The sequence below is a fragment of the Euleptes europaea genome, chromosome 2, assembly GCF_029931775.1.
Source record: "Euleptes europaea isolate rEulEur1 chromosome 2, rEulEur1.hap1, whole genome shotgun sequence".
In the NCBI taxonomy this organism is placed as follows: Eukaryota; Metazoa; Chordata; class Lepidosauria; order Squamata; family Sphaerodactylidae; genus Euleptes; species Euleptes europaea.
The window spans coordinates 8,175,813-8,202,063 of NC_079313.1; the positions used below are offsets into that span (position 1 = coordinate 8,175,813).

The 26,251-nt window shown below is 49.3% G+C and overlaps 1 protein-coding gene across 9 annotated transcripts in view; it reads left to right on the plus strand.

Moving 5' to 3' along the window:
* TCF3 (transcription factor 3) overlaps window positions 1–26,251 on the plus strand; it is a 106,138-nt gene that overhangs the window by 18,503 nt on the left and 61,384 nt on the right. For all 9 annotated transcript variants that reach the window (XM_056845312.1, XM_056845314.1, XM_056845316.1 and 6 more), the window contains exon 3: window positions 25,890–25,963. In XM_056845312.1, coding sequence (XP_056701290.1) covers window positions 25,890–25,963 — 74 coding nt within the window. The remainder of the gene's footprint in view (window positions 1–25,889; window positions 25,964–26,251) is intronic.

Consider the following 26,251-nt stretch of genomic DNA (forward strand, 5'->3'; position numbering starts at 1 on the left):
TAAATTGTGGAACTCCCTGCCCCAGGATACGGTGATGGCTGCCAACTTGGAGGGCTTCAAGAGGGGAGTGGTCATGTTCATGGAGGAGAGGGCTATCCATGGCTACTAGTCAATATGGATACCAGTCATGATGCATCCCTATTCTCTCCAGGGTCAGAGCAGCAGGCCTATTATACTAGGTGCTATGGAACGCAGGCAGGATAATGCTGCTGCCGTCGTCTTGTTTGCAAGCTTCCTAGAGGCCCCTGGTTGGCCGCTGTGTGAAAAGAGTGCTGGACTTGATGGGCCTTGGTCTGATCCAGCAGGGCTTTTCTTATGTTCTTATCTGCTTCCCTCCCCCCCAAAGCAACACATGCCTTGGCGAGGGTGCCCGCAGAGGATGTGGTCATCGGACAAAGGAGACTTTGGGAGGGGCCGGGTTAGAATCCGAATTAAATGCTCAAGCCAGGGCCGCAGCTTTTCCTTGGTTGTGTTGTGAACTCTTGAAATTGGTTCCTGCTTGGTATGTCGCTGGCTGCTAAACGAGGTGGCCTTAAAAACAGGTTAAATTGCCATAGAGGATGGATCCATTAAGGGTCATAAGTCATGACCAAGCCCTATGAATCATAGAATCATAGAGTTGGAAGGGACCACCAGGTTCATCAAGTCCAACCCCCTGCACAATGCAGGAAATTCACAACTACCTCCCCCCACACCCCTAGTGACCCCTACTCCATGCCCAGAAGATGGCCAAGGTGCCCTCCCTTTCATCATCTGCCTAAGGTCATAGAATCAGCATTGCTGACAGATGGCCATCTAGCCTCTGCTTAAAAACCTCCAGGGAAGGAGAGCTCACCACCTCCCGAGGAAGCCTGTTCCACTGAGGAACCGCTCAAACTGTTAGAAAATTCTTCCTAATGTCTAGACGGAAACTCTTTTGATTTAATTTCTACCTGATGGTTCTGGTCCGACCTTCTTGGGCAACAGAAAACAACTCGGCACCCTCCTCTCTATGACAGCCCCTCAAGTACTTGAACATGGTTATCATAAGGAAAGGAAAGGCCGAGGGAGTTGGAAACGTTTAGTCTGGAGAGGAGGAGGTTGAGGGGGGACATGATGGCTCTCTCTAAGCATTTGAAGGGCTGCCACTTAGAGGAGGGCAGAGAGCTGTTCGTATTGGCAGCAGAGGAGAGGACTCGCAATAATGGGTTTAAATTGTGGGCGGAGAGGTACCAGCTGGATATTGGGGTGGGGGGGATTAGAAGACGAAGAAGAGTTGGTTTTTATATGCCGACTTTCTCTACCGCTTAAGGGAGACACAAACTGGCTTACAATCCTTCTCTTCCCCTCCCCACAACAGATACCCTATGAGGTAGGTGGGGCTGAAAGAACTCTAAGAGAGCTGTGACTAGCCCAAGGACACCCAGCTGGCTTCATGCATAGGAGTGGGGAAACTGACCCGGTTCTCCAGATTAGAGCCCGCCACTCATGTGGAGGAGTGGGGAATTAAACCCGGTTCTCCAGATCAGAGTCCACTGCTCCAAACCACCGCTCTTAGCCACTACACCACGCTGGCTCTCTTTTTAAAATTTTAAGCCCACTTTTACGGTAAGAGTTGTTCGGCAGGGGAATCGGCTACCTAGGGAGGTGGTGAGCTCCCCCTCACTGGCAGTCTTTAAGAAGAAGCTGGACAATCACTTGTCAGGGATGCTTTAGGCTGATCCTGCATTCAGCAGGGGGTGGACTAGATGGCCTCTGTGGCCCCTACCAACTCTGTGATTCTGTGCCTTCTATGATAGCTCAACAGAGTGTCCATATTCGGGGGCAGTATCCTTCGGAAGGCCAAGCAACCACTGCGAGCTCCTCCTGAGCTTTCTAGGAACATCTGTTGACAGTAGAGTATTGGACTCGATCGGGGCTCCTCAGCCTTTCTCATCCCACAGGCACCTGCGGTGGGCGCAGCCACAAAATTGCTGCTGCAGCTTACCTTCAGTCACACAGTGAAGGTCCTTGCGCTGTGGTGGGGGCTGCTCCCATAGCAATGTTTTTTTTTAAATGTGCACCACCAATCCAGTCTTCAAAAGCCAGTCAGAAGCCCTACCTGGCCCGGCTCACTTTTTAAAAACAGTGGGCGCCAGGAAGGGTTGCCAACCTCCAGGTATTAACTGGAGATCTCCTCCTATTTAGGGGAGCGGCCGTGGCTCAGTGGTAGAGCCTCTGCTTGGCACGCAGTAGGTCCCAGGTTTAATCCCCGACGTCTCCAGTTAAAGGGATTAGGCAAGTAGGTGATGGGAAAGACGTCTGCCTGAGACCCTGGAGAGACGCTGCCGGTCTGAGTAGACAATACTGACTTCGATGGACTGAGGGTCTGATTCGGTATAAGGCAGCTTCATGTGTACAACTGATCTCCAGCCGATGGAGATCAGTTTGCCTGGAGAAAATGGCCACTTTGGTAACTGGACTATGGCATTGAAGCCCCTCCCCTCCCCAAATCCCGGCCTCCTCCGGCTGTGCCCCAGAAACCTCCCACCGGTGATGAAGGGGGACCTGGCAACACTAGTGCCAGGAAAGATGTTGGTGGGCGCAATGATGCCCCTGGGTACCACCCTAATGTGCGTTAATCTGGTGAACTGGATTTGTTTCCCCACTCCTGCACATGAAGCCCATTGGGTGACCTTGGGCTACTCACAGCTCTCAGAGCTCTCTCAGCCTCACCTACCTCACAAAGTGTCTGTTGTGGGGGGAGGAGGGAAGGTGATTGTAAGCCCCTTTGATTCTCCCTTAAGTGGTAGAGAAAGTTGGCATATAAAAACCAACTCCTCCTCCTTCTCTTCCTCCTCCTCCTCTTCTCTGCCCCACCTTCTCCCCGGTACACTGAATTCACAGGCATGGTTTTCTGCTGTCAAAGGCACCCATCCAGCTCCCTGGGATCAGGCTGGAAGATAGCAGCTGGGGAATTTAATGTGGGTAAGGAAATTTCTATGTGTGGAAGCGGGGGGGGGGTTGCCTTTAACTAGTCCGCAGAACAAGCCGATGCAGGGGTCCTGTGACCCCTGCCTCTCCCCTCCAATCCCCCCCCCCCCACCGTTATGAAGATGCCAGATTCTGGAGTCGATATTGGGGAGATGCTGATGGTGGGGAGAAAGATGTCTTCCTTTCTCTCCCCCCCCCCCCCGTCTCTGCCAATAGCTTTTTTTAAAAAAAAATTAAAATTAAAGCAAGGTGGTCCCCCTTTTCCAAAAGCCCGCTAATGCCCTATTAACATTGTTATACAAAACAGCCGTGCTCCGTTTAATTAGGAAAAATAAGGACTAACCTCCACCATATGTTGCGTTTCTGCCGACATTTGCATTTGAAAGTCCGACCGCGTTTCACGGGCGGATCTGGGATTTTCGCCATATGAACGGCCTCCAAGTCTGTGTTGCTATGGGACGGGAGAAAGAAACCATGTGCTTTCCTATCTTGTTTTTGGCACCTCCCTTTTTATTCATTTACTTTGCTGGAGTTTCTTTTATGGCTGCTGTGTGCGTGTGCCTAAATTAGTTTTTCAACTTTTTTTTTAATACCATTGACATCTTCTTGACTCCACTCACAACTTTGGCACATATGCTGTAGATTCACAGCCCGCCATATCCTGTTGGCTTGCTGTGACAGGCGGTTTTATTTATAAGATCCCTACACGACTTTTTGGACAGTGAAGAAAGCTGATAGGGAGAAAGTAGATCCCTTTGAAAAATGGCATCGGAGGAGATTGTTACAGATACCGTGGACCGCCCAAAAACCACATCAGTGGGTTATAGATCAAATCAAACCTGAACTAACCCTAGAAGCTAAAATGACTAAACTGAGACTATCGTATTTTGGTCATAGTATGAGAAGGCAAGAGTCACTGGAAAAGACAATCATGCTAGGGAAAGTGGAAGGCAGCAGGAAAAGAGGAAGACCCAACAAGAGATGGATCATAACCAAGGTCAGACCAAGGTCCATGAAGTCCAGCAGGTCAGACCAAGGTCCATCAAGTCCTGCAGTCTGTTCACACAGTGGCCAACCAGGTGCTTCTAGGAAGCTCCCAAACACGACAACTGCAGCAGCAGCATCCGGCATGTGTTATAATGCACCTAATATAATAGGCATGCTCTCTGATCCTGGAGAGAATAGGGATGCATCATAACTAGTGTCCATTTTTACTAATAGCCACGAATACCCCTCTCCTCCATGAACACGTCCATTCCCCTCTTAAAGCCTTTTAAGTTGGCAGCCATCACCACATCCTGGGGCAGGGAGTTCCACAATTTAACTATGCGTTATGTGAAGGAATAAACTCTCTAAAGGAAGCCACGGCCCTGTTAAATATAGGATGTTTTGGAGGGCCTTGATTCATGGGTTCGCCATGAGTCGGAAACGACTGGGCAGCACTTAACACACACACACCTTACTTTTATACATGACGTGTGTATATTTTTTGTTGCCCAGAATTGCATGGTGCCCTGGTAAGTAACTTTTTTTTAAAAAAAGAAAGGTTGAGATTTTTTCAAAAGGTCCAAGGAAGGATTAACGTTCTGTATGCCCCCGACTCTCTCCCACATGCCCAGAGCTCTTGAATTCCCCCTTTGTCAATAAATAGCAAGAGAGTCTCTGACAAGAGTCTGCTTTGGGGTATATCGCCTGCTCCATACTATTTCCATAAACCAGAAATAAAAAATTCTGGTTCATGCACAGAAGAGATCTGACACTGTTTCTTCAAAATTGTTTTTTATTATTATTTACCAATAAAAAAGAACAAAACCCACGTAGAAAATACAAAATAGAAAACATAATGCAGATTAATAATATACAAGCATCTTATATGGGTAACCTAATTGAATTTACTACAAAAAATTCTTTCAACCTGCCTGTAAGTATTTAGATAATATTATGTTCCTTAAAAAAAACACCTGAACTATTCTATTTTCCTGTGTTTAACTCTAATCCTATATGCTAATGATTCTAAATATTAAACATTGTATAAAACATTCAGGTTTAATTGGTGACACAGCGTAGTGTAGTGGTTAAAGGTGGTGGTTTGGAGCAGTGGAGCCTGATCTGGAGAACCGGGTTTGATTCCCACACTCCTCCACATGAGTGGCGGCTAATCTGGTGAACTGGATTTGTTTCCCCACTCCTACACACGAAGCCAGCTGGGTGACCTTGGGCTAGTCACAGCTCTCTTAGAGTTCTCTCAGCCCCACCTACCTCACAGGGTGTCTATTGTGGGGAGGGGAAGGGAAGGCGATTGTAAGCCCCTTTGATTCTCCCTTAAGTGGTAGAGAAAGTCAGCATATAAAAACCAGCTCTTCTAATCTGGTGAACCAGGTTGGTCTCCCTACTCCCCCAACTACTACTACTACTCTTTCTTTCTTTCTTTCTTTCTTTCTTTCTTTCTTTCTTTCTTTCTTTCTTTCTTTCTTTCTTTCTTTCTTTCTTTCTTTCTTTCTTTGCTTCTTTGCTTCTTTGCTTCTTTGCTTCTTTGCTTCTTTGCTTCTTTCCTTCCTTCTTTCCTTCTTTCCTTCTTTCCTTCCTTCTTTCCTTCTTTCTTTCTTTCTTTCTTTCTTTCTTTTTTTCTTTCTTTCTTTCTTTCTTTCCTTCCTTCCTTCCTTCTTTCCTTCTTACCTTCTTACCTTTCCTTCTTTCCTTCTTTCTTTCTTTCCTTCTTTCTTTCTTTCCTTCTTTCTTTCTTTCCTTCCTTCCTTCCTTCCTTCCTTCCTTCCTTCCTTCCTTCCTTCCTTCCTTCCTTCCTTCCTTCCTTTCTTCCTTCCTTCCTTCCTTCCTTCCTTCCTTCCTTCCTTCCTTCCTTCCTTCCTCTTTCTTCTTTTTAATCATCTCTTGGCTTCTAAGGAGAGAGCAGAGATTGTGGAGGGGATCTGCCAAAGTATCTGTTTTGCTATTCATACTGAGAATGAAACCTTTGGGCTCCGGCTTAACATCCGTATCAGAATGCGATTCTGGGAATTCCCTCTCTAACTCTGGAGCTGGAGAACACCCAACCCTTTCTAAGGATGGCGGGGCGAAGTCTTGAGTGTCGGATCCTCCTCGACCTGTTCTGTAACCACCGGAAACTGCTTCCTTTTGTGGTAGTGAGGGGGGGTGAAGTAGAGGTCCAGTACACAGCTCCTTCAGCCAGACACGGAGCATAGTTTGTGCGTTCGTGCGCCAAACTATTTGTGCGTGATGACAATCCCAGACCCCAATGAATAGAGTTCTCAAGTCAGGAAGCTGACAGAGAGCTAATTTTAACTTGGACGCGCCGTTTCGGTCTCCTTGAGATGCATCCTCTCCTGGCTGCTTTCCACTCTATCCCCCGCAGGGGATGCCCTTCCCTGGGGGGGGTAGCAGACGTGAAAGGAATTGAAGCCCATGGCTTGAGTGCCAATAATTTGACTTCTCGGGGATGTTTGGGGCAGTAACCCACAAGCATTGGCTGCAGCAGGAGTTAGGGGACATTTTGATGCTTCAGTGAGCCCGGATGGAAACCAGACGATGTGGCTAAAGGTCTTTCAGAAGTGTGTAAGAATCATCTTTCCAGATAAGAACATCAGAAGAGCCCTGCTGGATCAGACCAGTGGTCCATCTAGTCCAGCATCCTGTCTCACACAGTGGCCAACCAGTTCCCCTGGAGGACCAACAACAGGGCATAGAGGCCCAGGCCTTCATAGGAACAACAGCCCTGCTGGATCAGACCAGTGGTCCATCTAATCCAGCATCCCGTCTCACATGGTGGCCAACCAGTTCCTCTAGAGGGCCAGCAACAGAGCGTAGAGGCCGAGGCCTTCATAGGAACATCAGAAGAGCCCTGCTGGATCAGACCAGTGGTCCATCTAGTCTAGCATCCTGTCTCACACAGTTCCTCTGGAGGGCCAACAACAGGGCATAGAGGCAAAGGCCTTCACAAGAACATCAGAAGAGCCCTTTGAACGTCTCTTGCCTTGAAAACCCTACTGGGTTGCCACCAGTCAGCTGTGACTTGTCGGCACCAACGGTCTGTCCAGCCCTGATTTCTGTTTCCAATTTCAGCCAGCCAGATATCATACGCAGGACATGAAACCATCCCCTTTCGGAGGGATACTGCCACTGTACGTGGAAGTTCCATTCGGTTTCTCCTGACCAGTAGCCATGTTGCTAGGGCGGTGCACCAAGCATGTGTCTAATCCTTTCTATAAAGCCATTTTAAGTGAGCTTCCATTGCTGCATCTCATGGTGGCCAGTTCACAAATTATGCTTTGGGTAAAGAAATCCTTTCCTTTGTTGGGTGGCCAAGACGTCTGTGGTAATGGGAGTGTTTGGAGGTCCCTGATCGGCCTCTTTGAGAAACAGGGTGCAGGACTAGATGGACCGTTTTGGTCTCTTCTTATGTTCCAGAATGTGGGTTATTTTGATGTCCTCGGTATGGATGCTGGGTTTAAAGCAGTGGGGAGGTTAAATTTTTTACTTCCAGTTTCTCAGGCATGGCTGCAGGTGACTGTTTTCGCTTTCCTCTTTGGCTGCAAGCGAAAATGGTTTTATTTTTAAACGTATTTTTGTGTGCCTTGAGGTTCCTGTCGCCTGCCTTTTAGTTTCAAGACCCTTTGCCACCTCACAGGGCCCCCGTAAGATCTTCAGTGTTCATCTGCGGACGGGCGGTTAAAATATATTTGGTGTCCAGAACCTTTCTCCCAATCGAACGTGCGTTACTGGAATGGGGAAAGGTGCATGCGTGCGTCTGGCTGCTCTTCAGCGCCACCACTTGAGATGGCCAGAGGGTGGCATTGCAGCCATCCATCCTTTTCGTTCTCATAACTCAGTGGTTCCCAACCTTTTTTTGACCAGGGACCACTAGGACTTTTTTGTTCGGTGCAGGGACCCCAAGGTTCAAAATAAAAATTCCGGGAATTTGAAAATAAACTTTAATCATAACTGTTAGTTAAACATTAAACTTAGAATTATATTTGAATATATATATTTTATAATAGAGAACTTTTAATTGAAAATATTAATTTATTATGGGTTTATAACTGTGTTTCGCGGACCTTAATTTAGTTCTCGCGGACCCCTGGGGGTCCACAGACCCCTGGTTGGGAACCAGTGTCATAACTGATGGGGGTGGGGGGGGGAACAGGAAGAGAAAAAGCCTAAAGCTGCAACCTGAGCAGGGTAGAATCCACAGCAAAAGCCCGGTGTAATTTCTTTTCATTAAAGGGCGGGTGTGGAATTTTAAGTAATCAGCAGACTATTCAAGGTATTGGAGTTACTTCGAGACAGTCGGGGTAGCTGTCCTTTGCCGCCTGGTTTCTTCGCAATTAGGGTGACAGAATTATTCACTCAATAAGCTGCACACGCAAAAATAAATTGGGGAGAGTTAGCTTTGCCAACCTCCAGGCGGCGGCTGGAGGTCTCCCAGCATTACAACAGGCTGCAGAGATCAGTTCCCCTAGAGAAAATGGCTGCTTTGTGAGGGGGGGGGGCTGTATGGCATTATACCCCCCACTGAGGTCCCTCCCTAAATCCCGCCCTCCCGAGGCTTCACCCCCAAAGGTCCAGGGGTTTCCCAACCCAGAGCTGACAACCGTAAGGAGAGTGCATCTGAGATCTGAAGATCTACCCTGGCAAGTTATTGCCCCGAGGCGCTAGCTTGAACACACACATACCAGCCAATCCACAGTGTGAGCTGTGAGCCCAGAAGTCCTGAGTTCAAATCTCCCCTTGGGTGTGAATTTGCTAGATCGCCAAAGCTTGGGGAGGGGCCGTGGCTCAGTGGTAGAGCATCTGCTGGGCATGCAGAAGGTCCCAGGTTCAATCCCCGGCATCTCCAGATAAAGGGACCAGGCAAGTTGGTGATGGGAAAGACCTCTGCCTGAGACCCTGGAGAGCCGCTGCCAGTCTGAGTAGATAATACTGACTTTGATGGACCGAGGGTCTGATTCAGTAGAAGGCAGCTTTGTGTGTTCATGCTTTATAGGGAAGGGGCTGTGGCTCAGTGGCAGAGCATCTGCTTGGCATGCAGAAAGTCCCAGGTTCAATCCCTGACATCTCCAGTTAAAGGGACTAGGCAAGTAGGTGATGTGAAAGACCCCTGCCTGAGACCCTGGAGAGCCATGGAGAGGGGCTGTGGCTCAGTAGTAGAGTATCTGCTTGGCATGCAGAAGGTCCCAGGTTCAATCCCCAGCATCTCCAGTTAAAAGGACCAGGCAAGTAGGTGATGGGAAAGACCTCTGCCTGAGACCCCGGAGAGCAGCTGCCGGTCTGAGTAGACAATACTGACTCTGACGGACCAAGGGTCTGATTCAGTATAAAGCAGCTTCATGTGTTCATGTGCCCCACGTTCTCTCAGACTCCCATAATTGTTAAGGGCGCAGCCCCCCCATTGAGGAACGCCAACTGGGGACGCGGCCTTTCCCCCCATGCCTTGGGGAGGGGTGTCTGGGCATGGCTGTGGATTTAAAACGATGGGGGGGGGCACGGGGGGGGGAAGGGAGAAGGAAACCCTCTTTGTTGTGGCAACAGCGGTTTAGCCAAATAGCTGAAGACAAAGGGCTTGGGGGCGGAGGGGGGGGGGGAGTTTCCGTCCATTTAAAAAGGGGCAGATGGTAGAAAAGGGAACGCTTTTTGTTTGAGATTGGGGGGAGGCTGTCTTGTTTTGCAGACGCGCACCCACACACACACACACACACGGCCCTTCCTTGCGTGGAACAATTCTGTCCCCTTTCCTGCGTTGTGACTCACCGTCTGGCTTCCGCAGACTGATCGCCAGAGAGGAGAGCTCGGCGTGGTGCGAGAAGGCAGCATGGTGTAGCGGTTAAGAGCGGTGGACTCTGACCCGGAGAACCTGGTTGGATTCCCCCACTCCTCCACGTGAGCGGCGGAGGCTAATCTGGCGAACTGGGTTGGTTTCCCCACTCCTCCACGTGAAGCCAGCTGGGCGACCTTGGGCTAGTCACAGCTCTCTTAGAGCTCTCTCAGCCCCACCTACCTCACAGGGTGTCTGTGGTGGGGAGGGGGAGGGAAGGTGATTGTAAGCCGGTTTGATTATTCTTTAAGTGGTAGAGAAAGTCAGTGTATAAAAACCAACTCTTCTTCTAAAAATCAGGCATTTTAAAAAAAGCAACCTAATTCTGAACAGAACGGCGGTGTTTCCTTTTGTGCTTAATGTTTGCAAAGCGGCCCCTATTTCTTCTCTTGAGGGTGGAGAATCCAGCTTCGTTTGATTCCCCACCCCTCCACATGAGCGGCGGCCGCTAATCTGGTGAACTGGATTTGTTTCCCCGCTCCTACACATGAAGCCAGCTGGGCGACCGTTGGGTTAGTCACAGCTCTCTCAGCCCCACCTATCTCACTGGGTGTCTGGTGGGTAGGGGGAGGGAAGGCGATTGTAAGCCGGTTTGATTCTCCCTTAAGTGGCAGAGAAAGTTGGCATATAAAAACCAACTCTTCTCCTCCTCCTCCGTTCCACTGACCACCTCTTGTGCCCTCTGACGGCTGTCCAGTTAAAAACAGGGACATGTGTACAGTGGGAGAAACACAAGTTCCTGTGCTAACTTAGGCCCTCGGTCTGCCTCCCTCTGGCAGCTGGCGGCAGCTCTATGGGGTCTCCCGGAGGGAAAGGTCCATTGCCTGACATCTGTCAGCGGGAGATGCGGTGGCTGAGCCTGGAACTTGTGTGCCTTTCCTCCGCGGAGGTGAGGGTGGCATCCCGAGGTCCATTTCCTGCGTTTATCCTCTCAGCAACCCTGCAAGGGAGTCTGTGGGAGAGGGCACATTAACACATGAAGCTGCCTTATACCGAATCAGACCCTTGGTCCGTCAGAGTCAGTATTGTCTACGCAGACCGGCAGCGGCTCTCCAGGGTCTCAGGCAGAGAAAGGTCTTTCACATCACCTACTTGCCTAGTCCCTTTAACTAGAGATGCCAGGGATTGAACCTGGGACCTTCTGCATGCTGAGCAGATGCTCTACCACTGAGCCACAGCCCCTCTCCATGATTCTCAGGCAGGGGTCTTTCCCATAACCTACTTGCCTAGTCCCTTGAACTGGAGATGCTGGGGAATTGAACCTGGGACCTTCTGCATGCCAAGCAGAAGCTCTACCGCTGAGCTACGGCCCCTCCTGGGACCTGGCCCGAGGTCACCTAGTGAGCTTTCAGAAGAAGAAGAAGAAGAGTATGTTTTTATATGCCGACTTCCTCTACCTTTTAAGGAGAATCAAACCGGCTGACAATTTCCGTTCCTTCCTCTCCCCACAACAGACACCTTGTGAGGTAGGTGGGGCTGAGAGAATTCAGAGAGAACTGTGACTTGCCCAAGGTTACCCAGCAGGCTTCATGTGGAGGAGTGGGGAAACCAACCTGGTTCTCCAGATTAGAGTCCACCGCTCATGTGGAGGAGCGGGGAATCGAACCCGGTTCTCCCTATTAGAATCCACCACTCCTAACCACTACCCCACGCTGGCTCGTCATGGCCAGTGGCGCTAAACCGGCCTGCTCAGAAGAAAGTACCAATCGATGCACCCGGGCCTGCTCCTAGGAAAACATCCTTAGGAGTGCAGCCTGATCGGTGATTTGAAACCAGGTCTTGCAATGGGGACGTCCTAACCACTACCCCCCACCCGGCCGCCTTTGACCCAAGTGAGTCTCGTGAAACTTGCTCAGTTCCGGGTTCGTAACAAGCCGGGGACAGAACCCCCCCCCACCCTCTCTTGCCCCCCAAGGCACAGTTCAAGACTCTTGTTTTTGCTGCTTTAAAAATAATAATAATAAAGTTTGATTTAATTGTGTCGGGTTAACACTCTCCACCCCCCTCTGCACTTTTCCTTTTGGAGCCTGGTTTGCTCCCTGGATGGGGGGGTGGGGGGTTGTCCATCTTGTTTTCACAGCTGCAGGGAAGTGTTTGGGGCACCAGAGGTTTTTTGTTGTCTTCCCCTCTGGGTTTCTCGTCACCCCTTCCCGGAGGAACAGTTGCGTGGGTGTGTTTACTCTTCCCTTTCTTCCATCGGGCCCCTTCTCCGCCTTCCCCCGTCACCTCCGCTTCTCCCCGCTCTCGTCTTCTCTCCTGTTATCACGTCCTTTTGGCCGCTGGGGCCGGAGACTCTGAAGTCAGATGTTGACTCTTCCCCCCCCCCCCCGATTTTATTAGCCTTATCCAGCAATCGCCCATCCAGAGTTGGAAAATCTAAGAGCATAAGGAAAGCCCTGCTGGATCAGACCAAGGCCCATCGAGTCCAGCAGTCTGTTCACACAGCGGCCAACCAGGTGCCTCTAGGAAGCCCCCAAACAAGACGGCTGCAGCAGCATTGTCCTGCCTGCGTTCCACGGCACCTAATGTAGTAGGCCTGTTCCTCTGATCCTGGAGAGAATAGGTATGCATCATGACTAGTATCCGTTTTGACTAGTAGCCATGGATATAAGAACATAAAGGCCCTGCTGGATGAGACCAAGGCCCATCAAGTCCAGCAGCCTCTTCCCACAGCGGCCAATCAGGTGCCTCTAGGAAGCCCCACAAACATGACGACTGCAGCAGCACCATCCTGCCTGTCTTCCACAGCACCCAATATAATAAACATGCTCCTCTGATCCTGGAGAGAATAGGTATGCATCATGACCAGTATTCATTTTTACTACTAGCCATGGATAGTCCTGTCCTCCATAAGAAAAGCTCTGCAGGATCAGACCAAGGCCCATCAAGTCCAGCAGTCTGTTCACTCAGTGGCCAACCAGGTGCCTCTAGGAAGCCCCCAAACAAGACGACTGCAGCAGGTCCATCCTGCCTGTGTTCCACAGCACCTAATATAATAAGCCTGCTCCTCTGATCCTGGAGAGAATAGGTATGCATCATGACTAGTATCCATTTTGACTAGTAGCCATGGATATAAGAACATAAAGGCCCTGCTGGATGAGACCAAGGCCCATCAAGTCCAGCAGTCTCATCCCACAGCGGCCAATCAGGTGCCTCTAGGAAGCCCACAAACAAGACAACTGCAGCAGCAGCATCCTGCCCGTGTCCCACAGTACCTGGTATAATAGGCATGCTCCTCTGATAACAGAGAATAGATATGCATCATGACTAGTATTCATTTTGACTAGTAGCCATGGATAGCCCTCTCCTCCATGAACATGTCCGTTCCCCTCTTCAAGCCTTCCAAGTTGGCAGCCATCACCGCATCCTGGGGCAGGGAGTTCCGCAATTGAACTATGCATTGTGTGAAGAAATACTTCCTTTTATCTGTTTCGAATCTCTCAGCCTCCAGCTTCAGCAGATGACCCTGCATTCTGGTATTATGAGAGAGGGAGAAAAGCTTCTCCCTGTCCGCTCGCTCCAAACCATGCATAATTTTATAGACCTCTGATCATGTCTCCCCTTAACCGCTTTCTTTCCAAGCTAAACAGCCCTAAGCGTTTCAACCGCTTCTCATAGGACTCTAATCTGGAGAGCCGGGTTCGATTCCCCACTCCTCCACATGAGCGGCGGACTCTAATCTGGAGAACTGGGTTGGTTTCCCCACTCCTCCCCATGAAGCCTGCTGGGTGATTTTGGGAGGGGAAAAGAAGGAGATTGTCAGCTGGTTTGATTCTCCTTAAAAGGTAGAGGAAGTCGGCATATAAAAACGGTTTAAAAAATCTAGACTTATCTGCCCCCGAAAGAGACCTTTAGCCCAAGGGAAATATTGTGTTTGCAGTTTTGGTTAATTCTGAGTGGCTTCTTTGGTCCTCCGAAGCAAAAGGTTTTGGAAAGAGTGGCCTTTTCGGTGAGGGCATCCTCCTTTTGTTGGAGGCAGAGTATTCTCGGAAAACCTGCTCCTTGGCATGGGGGCGAAGCAGACAGGCTTTGCAGGGATTTTAATTAGGACTAAGCCGTCCCCGCCTTTCTTTTCCTTCTCCAGATTTCCGTATGTTGGCGGTTGTGAAACGTTTTCACCTGTTTATGTCGCCGACACACACCCCCATTTTTATTTCTCTCCTCTTTATGCCGTCCTTTCTGCCATTGAGGCATAAATACACAAAGACGTGTGGGTTCAACTCACTTGCTCGGGGGTAGGGCTGCCCGCCTCCTGGTACTAGCTGGAGATCTCTTGCTACTACGACTGATCTCCAGCCGATAGAGATCAGTTCACCTGGAGGAAATGGCTGCTTTGGCAACTGGACTCTACGGCATCAAAGTCCCTCCCCAAACCCCGCCCTTTCAGGCTCCATCCCAAAAATCTCCCACCGGAGGTGGGCCTGACAACCCTACTTGGGGGTGGGGAAAGCAAAACAGAAACCGGGGTTTTCCACATCCCAATTACCTCTCCTTTGAATCGGCATGCCAAATGCAGTCGTTTTACGAAGGAGCAGGTAAATAAGGTTGTTTGGTTGGAGGGGGTTGGTAACCTTCTTTAAAATGGGTATGTTATACGGGCAAGGGGGTTGGACCATTAGGGTTGCCAACCTCCAGGTAATAGCACACACTAGTTAGCCTGCCCTATGTGTGTTTGCAAAAGATAAACAGCAGCGTTGCCAAACAAATTAAACAGCAAAGTTATTAAAAGTTAAATTAAACAGCAAAGTTATTAAAGTTAACAGCAAAGAATTACAAACGTGCTCTATTGGTGCAAAATTTCCACATAACAAGTCAAACAATCACAGATATCCTAAGCCTGTCAATTAAAAGACAACGTTTGATTCTCCTTTGATTTTGGAGAAAATTATAGGAAAAGTTCATGTGCAATGCATCTCTTTTTCCAATGTACGGCGGCCTTTTTCCAATGTACGGACGTAGAAACGCGGTCGGATGGTTGCGTTCCTGACCACCTTCCATTTTGCCAAGCATGACTGTCTTTTCCAGTGACTCTTGTCCTCTCATAATATGTCCAAAGTACAACAGCCTCAGTTTAGTCATTTTAGCTTCGAGGGTCAGTTCAGGCTTGATTTCATCTAGAACCCACTGGTTTTTTTGGCGGTCCAGGGTATCCGTAACCCTCTCCTCCAACACCACATTTCAAAGGAATCGCCTTTTTCCTATCAGCTTTTTTCATCATCCAGCTTTCGCACCGATACATAGTAATAGGGAACACGATGGCATGAATTAAATTAAATATGAGTTACATTAAATATGAATTAAATTAAATATGGCTTAAAAATACTAAATGGGAAATACATCCAGCTTTATTTCTTTTGGTGGGTGGAATAGTCTTGGCAATGTTACACCCACCATTCATTCTTTCTCTCTTTCTCCCCCCCCAAAAAAACGGGCTTTTTTCTTCCTTAAAAATTGTGCTTTTTAGCTTGAGTAAGAAGCAGACTCAAAACTCTTGAACTAGAACGCCCTGCTCAGGCAAATGGCGTAGCTGCAATAAGGCGGAATTAACTCCTGCCAAATTGTTACCATCAGCTTTTTCTCTCTCTCTCTCTCTTTTTAAAGTAAACATTTCTATCTCCGCATGCATGGGAGAGGTGGCAGAAAGGAGGCTTGCCGTGGTGGTGGTGGGGCTGCTCTCCCCCCCCCCAGTCCCGCACCACCAACCAATCCTCCCCAGGCTATGGGTCTCCCCAAGGACTCTTGTCTGAAATTTCTCCAGCCTCAGCAGTTCCCAGATGTCGTAAACGCAAGGAGCAGAGAGAATGTTTTGCTTTAACACCCACTCTCTCGCTGCGGCCGGGTTCTCAGCGAGGTGGTAAAGCCTGCCCGGCCTGTACTGCTTACTCACATGACTGTGTGTTCCTCCAGTCAACACCCCCCCCCACCACACACAAATCCCTGCAGTTAGAAATCTAGCCTGTCAGGGAGAAGACTGGCTCGTTTTCTGTGTGCAGGGGGCGAAAGCCGGGTGGAAACATTCAGTGATGTGGTATGGGGAGGGGCCGTGACTCAGTGGCAGAGCATCTGCTTGGCCTACAGAAGGTCCCAGGTTCAATCCCCGGAATCTCCAGTTAAAGGGACCAGGCAAGTAGGTGATGTGAAAGACCTCTGCCTGAGACCCTGGAGAGCCGCTGCCAGTCTGACAATACTGACTTTGATGGACCCAGGGTCTGTTTCAGTAGAAGGCAGCTTCATGTGTTCATCCCGCCTGGACTTCAATGCCATAGAGTCCAATGGCTAAAACGGCCATTTTCTCCAGGTGGACTGATCTCTGTCGGCTGGAGAGCAGTTGTAATAGCAGGAGATCTCCAGCTAGTACCTGGAGGTTGGCAACCCTATGCGACCCCAGCACAGGGCTTTCAAGGCAAGCGATTAAGCAGAGGTAAATGACCATTGCCTTCCTCTGCAGGGCCTTCCTTGGTGGCCCCACTTCCAAGTACCGACCCTGCTTAGCTTCCGAGATCTGACGAGATCGGTCTATACCACGCCGCCTTCCTGACATGGGTAGTGATTTGGGGCCTTTAAAAAGTTTGGAGGTCCACTATGAACTGCTTGAGTTTTATCTTTTTATGATTGCTGGTTAATTCCAGACTACTACAAACCTAGTGCGTTGGTTTATTGAAGTTCCCATTTTGTTGGCTGTACTGATTCAGGGCGCTTTCACACGTGCCAAATAATGCGCTTTCAGTCCACTTTCAATGCACTGTGCAGATGGATTTTACTGTGTGAAACGGTAAAATCCATTGGCCAACGACCGTTAAAGTAGATTGAAAGTGTGTGAAAGCGCTCTCGTTGTAGTCCTCCTTGAGTCCCTGAGAGAGAGGCGGACTGTAAATAACGTAAAGGAAAAAAGCAAAATAATCATGCAGGGGGGAAAATGAATATTTTTGCAATTCTATATTTTCCTCTCCTGCCCCCATCCCCAACTTAGGGTTGCCAGACCCTGCCAGGGCTGGGGGTATTCCCCGCTTTAAGGGCCCTCCCTCTGGTACCATTCAGCTGGCCGGTGGGGGGGGGGTTAAAGTTAAAGGTCCCCTGTGCAAGCACCGGGTCATTCCTGACCCATGGGGTCACATCACATCCCGACGTTTCCAAGGCAGACTTTGTTTGTGGGATGGTTTGCCAGTGCCTTCTCCAGTCGTCTCCCCTTTACCCCCAGCAAGCTGGGTACTCATTTCACCGACCTCGGAAGGATGGAAGGCTGAGTCCACCTTGAGCCGGCTACCTGAAACCAACTTCCGTTGGGATTGAACTCAGGTTGTGAGCAGAGCTTGGACTGCAGTACTGCAGCTTACCGCTCTGCACCATGGGGCTCCTTTACCTGGGGGGGCTTACCTGTAGCAAACTAAGGCCTAGGCCTCCCCACCCCCACCAGTTGCCAAGGAGTACTAGGGTTGCCAGCTCCCTCTTTGCCACCAGCAGGACCTTTTTGGGCGTGGAGTCTGAGGAGGGCGGGGTTTGGGGAGGTGAGGACTTCAATGCCATAGTGTCCAATGGCCAAAGAGGCCATTTTCTCCAGGGGAACTGACCTCTATCAGCTGGAGATGAGTTGTAATAGCGGGAGATCTTCAGCTAGTACCTGGAGGTTGGCAACCCTACTCCCCGACTTCTTGGGGGAAAGCAGGTTTTTCAGAATCGTGGCTGGGGTCCTTTCGTAGCTGCTGCTTGCAATTCTACATTTTCTTCCAAAAGTAATGTCCTTATTCTCCCCATAAGATCTCCTTTCCCAGAAGTATTTTTATCCCAGCTGGAAAACTGGTGCCCCGTGGGTGGGTTTGGGAGACTTTTTAAAGGAAAATGGGAATCTTGAGAGCCAGGTAAGCTGCTTCTCTTACAAATGTCACTCTGCTCCCCCCCACCCACACATTCTCTTAACCTCCCCAAATAGTCAGCGTGGTGTAGTGGTTAAGAGCGGTGGTTTGGAGCGGTGGACTCTAAATCTGGAGACCCGGGTTTGATTCCCCTCTCCTCCACATGAGCGGCGGAGGCTAATCTGGTGAACCGGGTTGGTTTCCTCACTCTTCCACATGAAGCCAGCTGGGTGACCTTGGGCTAGTCACAGTTCTAGAGCTCCCTCAGCCCCACCTACCTCACATGGTGTCTGTTGTGGGGAGGGGGAGGGAAGGCGATTGTAAGCCGGTTTGATTCTGCCATAAGTGGTAGAGAAAATCGGCATGTAAAAACCAACTCTTCTTCCTCCTCCTCGGGTTGAGGAACATGCTTATTTTCCCTTTTCGCTTGCCAGCTGCACCCTCCGACATGCTTAGGTGTATGCGCCTCATGCATCCACTCGCACGTACTTTGGAGTTAACTGTGCGCGGGATTGGGAGGGGGAATCTATTTCACAAAAAATAAACCACTGCTTGTAACGGAGACACAGGGTGGGGGTGCACAGGATTGCATGCCGGTCTGCTGGAGGACAGCGGCTTCTTTGCTGGGAAAGGGCAGGGGCAAAACAACTTTGCCCGAGCAGCCGAGCTAATTGCCGGCGGACTCGTTTTATTGACTTTCCGAGATCGTGCTCGGCTAAGTTTCCTTCTCCAAGGCGGATTCTCGCAGCCCGATTAGGCACGAAAGCTACTTAATATGGCGCTGTTTATCACGGGTGCCTTCTGCCACCCCCCATTTCATTTCAAATGTTCGTGCCGCCAGATTGGTCCTGCCTCCCTCCCACCCCACCCCCACTCCTCACCCCCACCCCATTTCTTCTGTGAAACAGAGATCCGGGAGGCTGGTGGGGCATCTTGACCCCAGGGAGGTGGGGGGGGGGCGCAATTTTTCCTCCAAGCATCTTCCACTCGGAGAAATGTACTCAATTCAACCCATGGGTGTCATGCTCCGAAGAGGGGGAACCAAAGGGGTTGAGCTAAACCCGATCTAATATAGCAACCAATAAATCTATTTTTATTATATATTGTGCAAAGTTGTATTTAAAAACACAGGGCCTAATATACAGGCTTCCCAAAAAGCGCAAACATAGTTACAAGTATTACCAACACATAAAATGACCAAGATTCTTTTCTTCACATCCTGAAATGCTGAATCTCATGTACAAGGTGTGAGCCGTGAGTAGGGTTTCCAGGTCCCTCTTCGCCACTGGTGGGAGGTTTTGGGGGGGCGGAGCCTGAGGAGGGCGGGGTTTGGGGAGGGACTTCAATGCCGTAGAGTCCAATGGCCAAAGCGGCCATTTTCTCCAGGGGAACTGATCTCTATCGGCTGGAGATCAGGTGTAATAGCAGGAGATCTCCAGCTAGTACCTGGAAGTTGGCAACATGTTTTAAGGCACATGGGTGAACCATTTTAACATAAAGCCACACAGAATGAAAGGCTTATATGTATATATTTTACCTTGTACAACATATATGTCAGGATGCGTATTGTAAAATGTCTGGCAACTGAGGAAGGCCTGTAAAAGGCCGAAAAGCATCTGGTCAGATTCTGGTCATTTTAGGTACTAACATCAACTGTTTGGTAATATTTGTAACTATGTCTGTTCTTTTCAGGAAGCCTGTCTATTAGGCCCTGTGGTTTTAAATATGATTGTGCACAATATATAATAAAAGTAGATTTATTGGTTGCTATATTAGATCGCGTTTAGCTCAACCCCTTCGGTTTCCCCTGACTTTTAGGTTGAGTTCCGTGGTTCCCCTTTTTCTTCGGTTCTCATGCTCCGAAGGGAGGTGCGCCGTCCGGGTGCAGGTTTACGGGTGAAGCGGATCCCATCAGAGGAGCAAAATTTCGCAGGCTAAAGAGCAGGGGTCAGCAGAACGGTGCCTGAGCCCAGGCGGGGGTCTTCAGGGTCAGCAGAACGGTGCCTGAGCATGGCGAAGACCACACCCGCAACCCCCTTTCTGGCTAGCTGCTTCAGCTGGCAGAGGTAAATTCGCTCGGCGTAGCCCCAGTTAGCACGAGACGAACGGTGCGATCCTAAGGAGAATTATTCCAGTCTAAGCCCGTTCATTTCCATGACATTACACTGGAGTAAGTCTGCATAGGATTGCTCTGTAAGTCACTGGAGGCTGGTTATTGAGGGTTCCCAATTCACGTGGGGTCGGGCGATTGAAATGCTCTGTTCAGCTGTCCAAATTGGGGGGATCTTCTATAACATTTTGTGAAAAGAGGGAGAAAGTAATCGGTTCGGTTCGGCTGCTGTTGTTCAGCCGCCTTCGAGCCGTGCATTCCACCGTAGCCTTACAGCCACGAGGGCTAGCAACTTGCCCTTTGGAAAGAAGTTGTTTCTGCCAGCTGAGTCTAGCTTTCGGAACGACTCGAAGCCTTTCTTCTGTGCTTCCCTAACCGGCGGTGTTCAACCAGACCCTGACGGTAAACCTTTTTTGTGTGTACAAGTGACCATGCTTTCGTGAGCTCTGTAAGAGAACGCTAATTTTTTGATGACTTAGGCCTGCGTTGCTTCTCTGCGTACGTATGCGCCTTAATGTTGAGCGTGGGTACATTTGTTTGGCTCTGATGTGTGGGGAGCATCCGTCTGAATCCGCTGCCCTTTTGTGTCTGTGCATCGAAATGCTCCAGCGTGGGGAGGGAGGGTCCTCCCACCCCCCGAACCCCCTGCTCTCTCTGTCTGACAGCTACATTTTCAACTATTAGTACATTTTAATTAGAACATGAGCACGGAATGCATTATGAATATTCATGATCGGGGTTATTAAAATGCATAATTAATCTGTGGGGTTGCTATTCCTTCTCTCTCTCTCCCCCCCCCCAACCCAAATTTTAATAACTGTATTAATGGAACGGGAATTGGCAGGACCAGGGCAGAAGAAGGAATGATGTTCAGAAGTTTGACAAAGCAAAAAAAAGAATATTTGCTTGGCTTTGCATCGTGTGTGTTTGTGTGCGCATCCCAGCCAGCGTGCAGATACTGTTCACTGGTCGTGTTGGAGGAAGAAATTCGGTGGAAGTAAAATTTTGAGGGGGTGCCTTTTCCTCTGCAGCTTCTATGCCCTTCTTCCAAGCGACTGCTAAAGTTTTTTTGGGGTGGGCGGGGCTCAACTGGGCATTCAGCGCTTCAGCAAGATGGGGGGGGGAATTGGCAGAACCCCCTCAACTTCATGGAGGTACAGCCGTCTCCATAAACAGAGCATGGGGGGCAATTTCCCCCTCCTTGCTACAGCTTGTGTGTGTTAAGTGCCGACTCGTGGCGACCCTATGAATCAGTGTCCTCCAAAAGGTCCTCTCCTTAACAGCCTTGCTCAGATCTTGCAAATTGAGGGCCGTGGCTTCCTTTATTGAGTCAATCCATCTCTTGTTGGGTCTTCCTCTTTTCCTGCTGCCCTCAACTTTTCCTAGCATGACTGTCTTTTCCAGTGACTCTTGCCTTCTCATAATGTGACCAAAATACGACAGCCTCAGTTTAGTCATTTGAGCATCTAGGGTCAATTCAGGCTCTCCAGGGTCTCAGGCAGCAGTCTTTCACATCACCTGCTTGCCGAGTCCCTTTAACTGGAGATGCCGGGGATTGAACCTGGGACCTTCTGCATGCCGAGCAGAGGCTCTACTTCTGAGCCATGACCCCTCTCCACAGCTCTCCAAGGTCTCAGGCAGAGGTCTTTCACATCACCTACTTGCCTGGTCCCTTTAACTGGAGGTGCCAGGGATTGAACCTGGGACCTTCTGCATGCCGAGCAGATGCTCTACCGCTGAGCCACGGCCCCTCCTCTCCTCTGATCACAAGTGTCGCAGAGTTTCAAGCTTGCGCCTGAGTCTCCAGAGGAACAGGGGCCAGACGGTGCCAGTTCAACGCCCGAGCAGAGCAACAGGCGTTGATTTGCTGACTGCTGGAAAGGTCCGGTGGCCGAAACCCGCAAAGGGGACACCACAGAATGTTCAGGCTCACCGGGCTCTCCTGCCTCAGCCTTTCCTTTTGGTGCAAGTGGGCTCCAAGCTCATGCCTCGCGCTGTGTTTCCAACGGCCCCTTTTCCCTTTTGAGGACGGTGTCCCTGTTTTTGGCGAATCGGGGTCTGTTTCTTTCTCTCTTTTTTTAATCGCCTCTATGCTGCCTTGCCTGCCCTGCCCCTTTTAGGGGGAAAGGCAAGTATCCACATTTTAATAAATAAACACGAGCCCCCCCATGTGTCTCTTCTCCCCCCCCCCAAGTATTTTACAGTTGCAACCACTGCAAGGGTGTTGTGCTAGGTACTGCAGTGTGAAAAGCAGGTCAGAATACCTCAGGCTGCCAACGCTACAGAAGGAGGAGGAGGAGGTGGTGGTGGTGGCAGCTTAGGCTGAACGAAGATGACTGTGCCAAGATAACCCAGTTGGGATTTGAATGGGGATCCTCGTTCAGCACTCTACTGCTGCCAGCGTGGTATAGCGATTAAGAGCAGCGGCCTCGAATCTGGAGAACCGGGTTTGATTCCCCCCACCTCCACATGAGTGGTGGACTCTAATCCGGTGAACCGGGTTGGTTTCGCCACTCCTCCGCATAAAGACAGCTGGGTGACCTTGAGCTAGTCACAGTTCTCTCTGAACTCTTTCAGCGCCACCTACCCCACAAGGTGTCTGTTGAGAGGAGGGGAAGGGAAGGCGATTGTAAACTGCTTTGAGACGCCTTAAAGGTAGAGAAAAGCAGGGTATAAAAACCAACTCTCCTTCTCCTTCTTCTTCCAGTAGAGCCTGATCTACAGAAGGCTCCCAGTCCCTCTATTGTCTTCCCCACTGTCGGAATTGGGAGTGTAAGCTCCTTGGAACGGGTGCCTGTTCTGTTTGCGGGAATCTGCCGCACCCCTGTATGTGCATAGCGCAGCATGCGTTGGCCGGCGGTGACAATTTTGCAAGTGGTAGTTCTAAACCTGCGAGCCTTCCTGCTTTTTTTTTGTTTGTTTGTTTCCTTTTGTGATTTAGGTTCAGGTTCAGACGGAGCTGAATTGTGTCAAGGCAGGGAGGGGGGGAAGCAAAAGCAATTGTCAGAGGAGGTAAGAATTGTAGCTTCCCCCCTCCCCCCCCCCCCATGCGTAGTAGCCAGAGTTGCAATGCAAGCCGATTCTGCCGCTACCCCAAATCCGCACAGTAATCAGATTGGAAAATTTTTTGATTAGAAAACAAAATCTAAATGAGGGCTATGAATATTCATTAGGTGTGGAGATTAATATGCATAATTATGCAAATTAGACAGCAATTAAACACCAATTCTCCAGGGGAAATGATTAACACAAAAGGCCCCCGAAATAGAAGGCTTGGAATTTGAAAGAAGTTTCTGGTTAAATGAACAGTAAGGGGGAAGCGGAGGAGAGAGAGCTGAGGATGGCGCGTTTCCCATAATAATCAGCTCTTGGAAATGTGCGCGCGCTTGCGTGAGGCCCGAGAGCCAAGCGATGCCTTTCTGCCTCCCATTTTGCGTTGGCTGGTGGAGGATGTGGACTGGAACAGCAGGTTGCCTATAGCTGCGGCAAGGGTTGCCAACCTCCAGGTACCAGCTGGAGATCTCCCACTATTGCAACTGATCTCCAACTAAGAGAGATGTTCCCCTGGAGAAAATGGCCGCTTTGGCCATTGGGTTCTATGGCCTTAAAGTCCCTCCCCTCTCCAAACCCCACCCTCCTCAGGCTCCACCCCCAGACTCTAGGTATTTCCCAACCTGGATCTGGCAACCCTACCAATGTGCCATGGGGCACAGCTCACTTTTCTGCGCTTCCCCCTCCCTTTAGGAATGCCTCCTTCGAATGTCACCGATGCAGCTTGCTAATGTTTACCCCTTCTTCGGGGTTCAGTCCTTCCCCTAGAAGCGAAATCTCAAGTGGAGGTAGGGTTGCCAGGAAAGCAGGGTTTGGGGAGGGGAAGGACTTCAATGCCATAGATTCCAATGGCCAAAGCGGCCCATTTCTCCTTGGGGAGCCAATCTCTGTCGGCTGGAGATCTGTTGTAATAGCAGAAGAACGCCAGCTAGTACCTGGAGGTTAGTAAGCCAAAATAGACACCTCTGTGTATAAATGTAGTTACTCCAAATCTAACACAGATCAATGGTATCCTGAGAAGGAACCTGTTGGAAGACTGTTAAGAAATAAAATCGTTGGTATCCTGGGAAGGAACCTTATGAAGGATTCTTGGATATGGATTCTTTAATATGAAATAAGAGACAGGACATATAACGTTGGTGAAGTAGAACTGATGAAGAACTGAAATGGCCGTCTTCCTCTTCACCTTTGCTCCCCTGCTTTGGGACTGAGTAATACTTACCTGGAATCCACACCTGAAAGAAGAAGAAAACCCCAGAATTGGTACCTGTTGGACTTTTTGTCTGTCTTTAGGATAGTGCATTTTGGAAACCTTGGAATATTGTGGCTTTGTGTCTTTATGCTTAAGAAATAGGACTTTTTGTATGTGTTTGTCAATGTTATTGTATAATACGGTCTGTTGTTTAGCTATACTTTGTATGGTTGATCTGTGTTTGATTCGGAGTACCTGGAGGTTGGCAACCCTAAGTGGAAGGTGGTGGTTGGTCGCACAGGACAAGGCGAATGCGCCGGGTAGCTTCGTACACGGCAGCCGACGAGTTGCGTGTTCGTCTGTTGGTAACCTGTGGGGCAAGGTCGATCCCTGCTCTTTTGGGAAAGATGTTCTAGCAACGATGCCTCTTGGCTTCTATGGGGGCGGGGGGCAGACTGTCCTGAAATGAAAGGAATCCAGTCAGCCGTCCAACAAGAGAGTCTTCAGCAATTTGTTGCCTTCTTTTGGGGGGGGGGCTTGCAGAGAGATCCTTGGGATGACAATGGGGGGTCTCCTGCCCCAGCTATGTATTTTCTACTGTGACGTGTCATGTCAGAGGGGAGGATGAGGTGGTAGAGTCCTGAGGAGGTGGAATGGACTATACCACATCAAGTTGCAAGACTATTTGGGGGTGGGAGCAGAGAATCTCATTTTTGAATGTTTTCAAAACTCCCTGCAAGTAGAAAACCAGCTCGGCAGAGCACAGTTGCAACATTATAAATATTACTTAATTAATAATATGATAAATATGTGTTTATTTGTCGAAATGCTTCTACCCTACTATGAGAAATACCCTGAAGGCAGCTTTCACTATAAAATCACTATAAAAGTACAGAGCATTAAATAGATTTAGATATAGATAGGGTGGCCAACCTCCAGGTACTCGCTGGAGATCACCCACTATTTTAACTGATCTCCAGCCGATAGAGATCAGTCCACCTGGAGAAAATGGCCGCTTTGGCAATTCGACTCTATGGCGTTGAAGCCCCTCCCCAAACCCCACCCTCCTCAGGCTCCACCCCAAAAATCTCCAGGTATTTCCCAACCCAATACTGGCAACCCTAGATATAGATATCTATAGAGAGGGATTCAACCTGTATTCAGAATAGCAGTTGGCACAAACCACTAAGGAAGAGAATGAAGATGCAAAATTTGGGTCATTGAGGAGAAATTTAGGATACTACTACTAATAAAAATTCTGGTAATCAGATGACACATATATGTGTGTACATATACGTACTTATAAATATTGTGGAAATATTTGAGTATCTTTTCAGAAATTGAAAAGTACAAAATTGCTACATATTTAACAGTTTTATGAAATCTTTTATAAAAAGGTATTCACATCTTTCTCTCTGGTATGCCATATTTACATATATTAATATGGGGGGGGTGTTCAGAAAGGGCCCCCCTAGGCTTCTCCATGATGTATAGAATGCGTTCTGCCAACTCAGGGTTTTGCTGCCCTGTCTTGCTTGCCAAGTAGACCCGGCGCTCGCTTTCTGCGCGCAACACAAAGCGTGGCCCTTCTCCCTGAGCTGCTAGCTTTCCGCTTCCAAGGAGGCTTTTTCCCCTTGCAGAGGATAGTCGAAGCTCCTCGCTTTTAGCCTGATGTAATTTCCGATGTTCTCGGGCAGGCAATCCACAGTGGCCGCAGGAAGTTTGAATGATGTCCCACCGGAAAAGGTTGGCTTAGTTTTGTAATTTCTGTCTCTCCTCCCTCCCAAATTCGTCTAAATATTTTTGTTTGCAGAAGGAAAAGTTGACTTCAAGGGCTTTGCCTTTGAAGGTTTCTGCTGATAAAAGTAACCACGTTTTGTTTTTTTCCTGCTCTTGTTTTTTCGGCAGGTTTGGAAGAGAGGCCGGCCTCGGGTTCCTGGGGAACAGGAGATCAAAACAGCTCCACGTTTGACCAAGTCCGGGTAAGGACCAGATATGAAACCAGCAACGGGTGGTTTCTTGTGTCTCGTTTCTTCTTGATTTAGCAGTGGGGAAAACCCTAAAAATGTATGCTTACAGCCCTGCTGGGCAGGTTAATTATGTAATTTCCTAGAAACTCCCCCAGCATCCTGTTTCTGACCGAAAGCAGCCCCCAGGAGGTAAAGAAAGGGGGTTGCTGTTCCCTGTTGTATTCCCCCTCCAGCAGCAATCACCTACGAGTACAATGCTTCTGCGCATGGAGGTTCAATAGTTAGCTGTTTGGCAAAGAA